Below are 8,503 nucleotides of genomic sequence, written 5' to 3' on the forward strand. Positions count from 1 at the left end.
TCTCAGAAGCTACAATTATGCTTATACCTAAAGCACACAAAGACCTTAAAGAAATAGAACTTCAGACCAATTTCCCTTATGAATATCAAAGCAAAAATAGTCAATAAAATTCTTGCAAACCGAATCTAAGAACACATCAAAATGATCATTGACCATGATCAAGTAGACTTCATCCCAGGGATTTAGGGATGTTTCAATATAAGCAAATCTATCAATATAATCCCCTATATAAAAAAAACTCAAAGAAAAATACCACATGATCATCTCATTAGATGCTTAGAAAGCATTTGACAAAAATCAACACCCCTTCATGGTAAAAGTCTTGGAAAGATCAGGACTTCAAGGCCCATACCTAAACATAGTGAAAGCATTATAGAGCAAACAAGTAGCCAATATCAAACTAAATGGAGAGAAACTTGAAGCAATCCAGCTAAAATGAGGGACTAGACAAGGCTGCCCACTCTCTCCATATGTATTCAATATAGTACTTGAAATCCTAGCCAGAGTAATTAGACAACAAAAGGAGGTCAAAAGGATACAAATAGAAAAGGAAGAAGTCAAAATATCATTATTTGCAGATGATATGATAGTATACTTAAGTGACCCCAAAAATCCAACCAGACAACTTGTAAACTGGATAAATAACTTCAACAAAGTGGTTGGATATAAAATTAACTCAAACAAATGAGTAGCCTTCCTCTACTCAAAGGATAAACAGGCTGAGAAAGAAATTAGGTTAAGGACGTCCTTCACAATAGTCACAAATCATATAAAACACCTTGGTGTGACTCTAACCAAGCAAGTGACAAATTTGTATGACAAGAACTTCAAGTCTCTGAAGGAATAAATCAAAGAAGATCTTAAAAGATCTAAAGATCTTCAGTGATCATTGATTGTCAGGATTAATATAGTAAAAATGGTCATCTGTTCAAAAGCAATTTACAACTCAATGCAATCCCCACCAAAATTCCAACTCCATTTTTCATACAGTTAGAAAGATCAATTTACAAGTTCATTTGGAATGACCAAAAGCCTAAAGTAGCAAAAACTATGCTCAACAATAAAAGAATCTCTGTGGGAATCACCATCCCTGATCTTAAACTGTATTTCAGAGCAATTGGGATTAAAAACTGCATGGTATGCATGCAGAGACAGTCAGGTAGACTAATGGAATAGAATTGAAGATGCATAAATAAATGTACATACCTACGATCACTTGATCTATGACAAAGGGGCTAAAATGATCCACTGGGGAAAAGACAGCATTTTGAACAAATGGTGCTGGTTCAACTGGCAGTTAGCATGTAGAAGAATGTAAATGGATCCATTCTTATCTCCATTTAGAAAGCTCAAGTCGAAGTGAATCAAGGACTGTCACATAAACCCAGAAACACTGAATCTAATAGAAGAGAAAGTTGGGAAGACCCTCCAATACATGGGCACAGGGGAAAATTTCCTGAACAGAACACCAATAGCTTATGCTCTAAGAACAAGAATTGACAAATGAGACCTCATAAAATTGCAAAGCTTCTATAAGGCAAAGAACACTTTAAATAAGACAACATAGCAACCCACAGTTTGGGAAAATCTCTTTACTAATCCTACATCCAACAGAGGGCTAATATACACAAAGAACATGAGGAGTTAGATTCCAGAGAATCAAATAGCCCTATTAAAAATGGGGTACCGAGTTAAATAAAGAATTCTCAACTGCGGAATATGAAATGGCCGAGAAGCACCCCCAAAAATGTTCAACATCCTTAGTCATTAGGGAAATGCAAATCAATATGACACTGAGATTTCATTTTACACCAGTCAGAATGGCTATGATCAAAATCTCAGGTGACAGAAGATGGTGGTGAGGATGTGGAGAAAGAGGAACACTCTTCCATTGCTGGTGAGACTGCAGGCTGGTACAACCACTCTGGAAATCAATCTGGCAGTTCTTCAGAAAATTGGACAAAGTACTACCTGACTGACCCAGCTATATTACTCCTGGCTCTGCGCATATACCCAGAAGATGCTCCAACATAAAACAAGGACACATGCTCCACTATGTTCATAGCAGCCTTATTTATAATAGCCAGAAGCTGGAAACAACCCAGATGTCCTTCAACATAGGAATGGATACAGAAAATGTGGTACATTTACACAATGAAGTACTCCTCCGCTATTAAAAACAATGAGTTCTAGAAATTCTTAGGTAAGTGTATGGAACTAGAAAATATCATCCTGGGTAAGGTAAACCTATCAGAAAAGAACACACATGGTATATACTCACTGATAAGTTGATATTAGCCCAAAATCTCAGGATATCCATGATACAATTCACAGATCATATGAAGCTCAAGAAGAAGAAGGTCAAAAGTGTGCATTCTTTGTTACTTCTTAGAATGGGGAACAAAATACTACAGGAGGTATAGAGTAGGAGGGATGGGGCCACCCACTCATCTCTAAATTTTTAACCCAGAATTGCACCTGTCTAAAAGAAACAAGGGGACAAAGTGTGGAGCCGAACCTGAAGTAAAGGCCATCCAGAGACTATCGCACCTGGGGATCCATCCCATATACAGACACCAAACCCATACACCATTGTTGATGCCAACAAGTGCTTGCTGACAGAAGCCTGACACAGCTGACTCCTGAGAGGCTCTACCAGAGCCTCACAAATACAAATACAGATGCTCACAGCCAACCATCTGACTGAGCACAGGGACCCCAATGGAGGAGCTTAGGAACAGGCTGAAGGAGCTGAAGGGGTTTGCAACCCCAAAGGAAGAACAGCATCAACTAACCAGATTCCTTGCCTCCCCCGCAGAGCTCCCAGTGACTAAACCACCAGCTAAAGAGTACACATGGAGGGACCCATGATAACACTTTCACTTCTCTAGTACCCTACATAACACCTTTCAACACTATGATAACTATGCAGCAGGAAAGAAGCCACTAGCTCATTTCCAGCTTGTTTTCTCCATATCATGAAACAAAGGTGTGTTGGTATCTTCAGCAACAGGTTCTTATCAACTAGTTTCTGGTGAGTAACCAAAAGGAATGTTAAGAGCCTGCATGGGGTGGGGGGACTCTGAAGTCTCCCTGACAAACTTTTCATCAGATGATATTTTATAGCCACCACTGGAATTTTTGCTTAAAAACCTCATGATTTTTAGGAGCAGCATTATCCAGTCCTCCAGGATTCCCTTTTCTCCCATTTCCTAACAAAGTCTTAGTTTTCACATGACAATTTTATCCACCTTTTATTTGGGCTAGCTCTTCCTTACACCTCACTTTCTCCCCACATTTTTCTCTACCCCATGAATCTTCGAGTTTGAACTCAGGTCATCAGGATTGCCAATAGATGCCTTTATTCATCGTTACTTTTTTATAAGCAGTTTACAAGTGATATTTTTTCATTTCACTGAACATACTAAAGAATTCCATGAATAAATACAGATATTGTGCCAAAATTTGGAGATAATGAATATCTGTATGTGATGAAATAATGGAATTGGATAGAAGAAATAAAAGGTTTGCATTATGGTCTTCAGGAGGGGTCGAAGAAGAAAAAATTCCAAGGCATAAAGAAACCAATTATCATAATTATATGAAAAACAAAGTATGTAGAGCATGGAAATCATATTTGTCATGTTTTCCTGATATAAAACAAGATTGGTGTATGTTGGTTTATTTTTCTCCATGGGGAAATTAGTAGTTAGATATCATGTTTGCACGACCAATTTTGTAAGGGATTTCTGATCGCTCATAAACTGAATATTTCTTTTCTTTTGGAGGATACGCGGCTCTTGGGACCCCGGATGTGGAAAAATCCTGCAAGGAAGTTGAACATATCAAAGTAATTACATTAAATTTGATAAAATGTTTAAGCTTGCTTAAATATAATATTGAATTAGAAAATTAAGCATGTTATTTCATTAAAATGTTTAATTACCATAATAAGTCCATAATTATTTAAACCAATAAAGTGTTTCTTTTAGTAAATGAATTTTAGCTGCTTTTAAATAATCACTAAATACTTGTACCATAACTCCTCTAAACTGGCTTTGATACTGTACAACTCAGAATCTATTCAGTAAAAGAAGCAAGCATTGCTGGGTAACATGTATTTAAGGAAATGAGTAGTTTTGTGATACTATCAAAGTTCATTTTGTTACTGTACAAGATGAATGTTAATACACACCTAAGTAAGTCTCCCTGTATTTAATCACTTTGCATTGTTTTCAAATCTCCCTTCTAATAATTACACATTTAAATATTTTATGTATAAATTATAGTATACAAATGAATACAAAAACATGTTATACACACTTATATATACATTAACACCTATTCTATATTATGTATCTTATTTATTTGATTCTCATTTCCTAATCCAATTATACAAACTGAAATAGTAGATATAGTAATTTATATAAACATCGAAGCTCTTATTTGCACGGATTTTATGTTATTTTAGTATAATGAATTCTATTATTCACTGTTATCTGTACTGGAATAATAATGATGATAACCATAAGTGGAATTTGAAATGTTTTCTACATACAAAGTTTGGCTTCGTGTACGTTGTTGGCAAATGATTGTTTCCATAGTTTACTGAAGGATTACTTGGTCCTGGAGAACCATTCCAGTTAAGATATGGGTAGTTGTAAAGACTGTCTTCTTTGTTTTCTTGAGCAATAAAGCTATGTTAAGAATAAAAAATAAATACATCAAATTATAAAATATGCATATATTGTTAAATTATATATAAAGTATGTAATGTTAAGGTGTTATAGATTACTATGACTTTATTATATATTTAAAAGATGAAGTCATGCAGAAGTCATTAGATTGAAACAAGAAGCATAATGAAATAATGGTGTATTCATAAGACTGAAAGTACTAAAACCATTTTTCTTTGAATTATATTACAAAACCTAAAGCCTTGATAAGGAATAGTCACTATTTTCTTTCTCAGAATGGCTAAGAAGTTGTGATACTTAAATGAGGATGCACAGCATTTAATATTCTACAGCTAAATTTTGGTCATTTCTGAGTTTTTCCTCAGAAAATATGCTAAAGAGCTATATTTTATACTGTCAGAAATATCATCATATAGATATTTACAGCTGGAAACAGTGTTATCTCTAACTATGCCTGTTTCTCTCTGCAAATTTACCTCCTATCCAAAAAACAAACAAAACAACAAAAAAATGAAAAAGTTTAAATTGCCTAAAGAAATTCTACCCAAATAAGATACTCTTGTCTCTCTTTTTCAGTATTTGTACTTTCCACTTCCCTTTTACGGAATAAGATGGCTTACTTGGAATTTGCTCTGGATAATTGTGATGATGGAGAAAAAGAAGTTCCAGAAAAGGCTTCCTGGTGGGATAAACTCCATGGATTCTGCACAGGGATTTTTTTTTTTAAGAGGGAGAGAAATTGGTTAGTAAAGTTTTTAATGAAATGTGAAAATATAGTGTAAAATAACTCACATTGCATCTCCATGTTAATATCTAAGTATCATGATAGTGCTGAATCACTTCCTACAAAATGACATATAATAAAAGTAAGCAAAAATATTAGGAACTTTTCAAGCATCTATTAATTGAGCTATCTGACAACTATCATCTGTCACCTATCTAGTGATATAGAATGTCATTCTGAACCAGTGTAAATGGGAGCTACAATTCAGACACAATCTAAGCATTAACACTTTTAACAAAGATTAAATTTAAGCCCATCTTTCAACTGTCATAATGTGGAAACCTCCATAGATACAACAGTTTTATGACAAAATAGCTCTGGGAGAGAAAATTTAGGTTGAATACAGAACCACAGCATCAGACAGCTATAGTGTACTATATTGTACATTTTTTTAAAAAAAGAAAATCCATGAAAATCAATTGAATAAGTCTTTGAACTCGAAGACCAAAATACCTCAAATGCATGAAGGCTGACTTGTAACAGTCCAGTTTTGAAACAAGATATGAGTACAGGTACAATACTGTGTTGTGGCCATTTAGATAGCCATTTAAAAATTAAGGAAAACTTTAAATAGCTACTTTGATACACCTAATTTGACAACAAGAAGTTTCAGATAGTCTATAAAACAACTCATGTACTTACACAGATTCAATAGTCAGATATATCATGATCCATGTGGGTTTTACTTTCCCCATGAAAAACATTTCTTTTTCTTTTTTTTGGGGGGGGGGTTCGAGACAGGGTTTCACTGTGTAGTCCTGGCTGTCCTGGAACTCACTCTGTAGATCAGGCTAGCCTCGAACTCTCAAACTCGGAAATCTGCCTGCCTCTGCCTCCCAAGTGCTGGGATTAAAGGCGTGCGCTACCACCGCCCAGCAAAAACCATTTCTTTTATATAATATTTTATAAAAATTTGAGATATCATACTCAACAATAGGGATTCATTGTTTTACATTCATGTTGATGCAGAGAGAGTAGAGGGCACATTTGTCCAATACACCATGAAGCAATTTGTAGCCTACCCCATCAATTTTTAAATAACAAAGAGAAAGCCACATGGAGGAATACTTTGGGGATACAAAGGTACAGGAGCTACCAGATATAACATTTAAATAAACACTCAAAGAGCATAAACATCATCTGTGTTTCTTTCATAAATACAAAAAAAAATTAAAGTAAAATCCATGATAATATGAAGAATGATCAAATAGATATGTGCGTTAGGATGTGGAGGTACATCTAATATAACTAGAACAGCCTAAGAGCCTGTCTTTTGAAAGTCACAGACAAGGAAGCATTCTGTTCTTTCTCTTCCTGAATGTCAATGATGTTTTCCCAATTTTTATATAATACAAGCCATCTCTATGAAAATAATACCTGGAACCAGAAGAACACTGCATCGTGGAGAACAAAAATCTGAATTTCTCAGAGGTAGTTAATCTTTTAAAATTGATGATTTAAAAAAACCTTGACACTGAAACACTATTCAGCCTATACTACAATTGTCTTATGTTCTTACAATCTCCCCAAGCTTCCAAATCTTTCTCCATGATCTTTATTCTCAGCTAATAACCTCACTTTTTAAAGATTATAATGAGTGAGGAAACCCAGACTCAGAAAGACAAACACATGTTCTCTCACTTGCTTTTCCTAGTTCTACATCTTCAGATGTTGTGTACACAATATGGAGCAACCTCAGAAAACACTAGTGTATAAGAGAATCATGAAGGGAATAACAGAAGGGAGCTTACAGAAAGTATAAAAGGAAAAATGGAGAATTAGGCTCCAAATGGGAAAGGGAAGGGAGGTCATTACAGAAGGAAAAGGAGAGAAGAGAGAAATAGCTGATTTTTTTGAAAAAGTTTCAAGTAATCTTATTATTTTATAGTTACCAAAAATTGTACATGTAAGTATATGTGCATATATATATATATATATATATATATATATATATTGCCACTAGAGCTGACAATGTCACTGTAAACAACTGTAGACTGGCAGAAACCTCAGTACTATGCATGAGAAATTTTAAAAACAGTTGTTAAGGGTAGTCCGAGTGACTCATCAAACAATATTGACAATGGATTTTGCCCTGGGTTGTCTCAGGAGGTTAAAGGTAAGCTCCTGTTGTTAAATACTTCACACTTGGGACACAAGACCCAGATTATTTGATCTGCACATAACCGGAAGGCCTGGTCTACCTATCATGGTACCAAAAAATACTATTCAAGCTGCTAAGGGAAGGAAATAATTAATAGTCCTTCCCATCTATCTATGATACCTCTGAACCAAAACAATGAGCAGCATGGCAAGATGCCCATAAAAGTACAGTAAGCAACAGTTGTTTATTTAAATTTAAGGCCCATCCAACAGAAGGGAAACCATGTCTTATCTTAAAAACCTAACCTAGGACTACAAAAGTCCTGTATCTAAAAGAGATCTGCCCCTTTACTAGACCCACATTAATTCTTGCCTACATTTGGAATCTTGTCCTTTTATCCACAGGTGACCCCTGATAAAAGAAGCTTATCTTCCCAGCAAATGCAGACCATCAAAGAAGATCTCAACTGAGGACAATATAGAGCTTTATTGTACGGGTTTCAGGAGCCCAGCCCTAATGGATACATCTACACAACAGCTCCTGTATCTTTAGCTCAGGGACCAAAGAAAGAGGTTAGAAAGATTTTAACAACTATACTACCAGGAAATCTTCTGTAAAACAGTCTGTCATAGAAATGTCTGTATAAACAGGATCTTAAGAATGGCAACATCAGTGGGACATGCTAATATGGGAGGAAGAAAAGCTCATGGAGTCACACACCTGGACAAGAAACTATAGACAACTGAGAGAATTAGTCTATGCCAGGGATGAACCCCTAATTGTCCAATAAAAGTGGTGATTGCTGAAACCTGATATATGCACAAACAACAACAACAACAACAAAACAAACTTACCATCTTGTCTTTATATACTTGTGTGTGTGTGTGTGTGTGTGTGTGTGTGTGTGTGTGTGTGTGTGTG

General features: G+C 35.3%; 1 protein-coding gene across 2 annotated transcripts in view; it reads right to left on the minus strand.

The window, feature by feature from the left end:
• Nucleotides 1–3,347: 3,347 nt before the first annotated feature.
• Nucleotides 3,348–8,503, minus strand: part of LOC114608106 — a 47,524-nt gene continuing 42,368 nt past the window's right edge. Inside the window, exons 5-7 of one of the 2 annotated variants that reach the window (XM_028752147.1) lie at nucleotides 5,318–5,400; nucleotides 4,559–4,697; nucleotides 3,348–3,825 (exon numbers count right to left, since the gene is read on the minus strand). In XM_028752147.1, coding sequence (XP_028607980.1) covers nucleotides 3,703–3,825; nucleotides 4,559–4,697; nucleotides 5,318–5,400 — 345 coding nt within the window. In that variant the 3' untranslated portion in view covers nucleotides 3,348–3,702. Of the gene's footprint in view, nucleotides 3,826–4,558; nucleotides 4,698–5,317; nucleotides 5,403–8,503 lie in introns of both variants that reach the window. The other variant, XM_028752077.1, reaches the window with a different exon arrangement.

This window comes from Grammomys surdaster, unplaced genomic scaffold (assembly GCF_004785775.1).
Source record: "Grammomys surdaster isolate TR1022 unplaced genomic scaffold, NIH_TR_1.0 61, whole genome shotgun sequence".
NCBI classification, from domain to species: Eukaryota; Metazoa; Chordata; class Mammalia; order Rodentia; family Muridae; genus Grammomys; species Grammomys surdaster.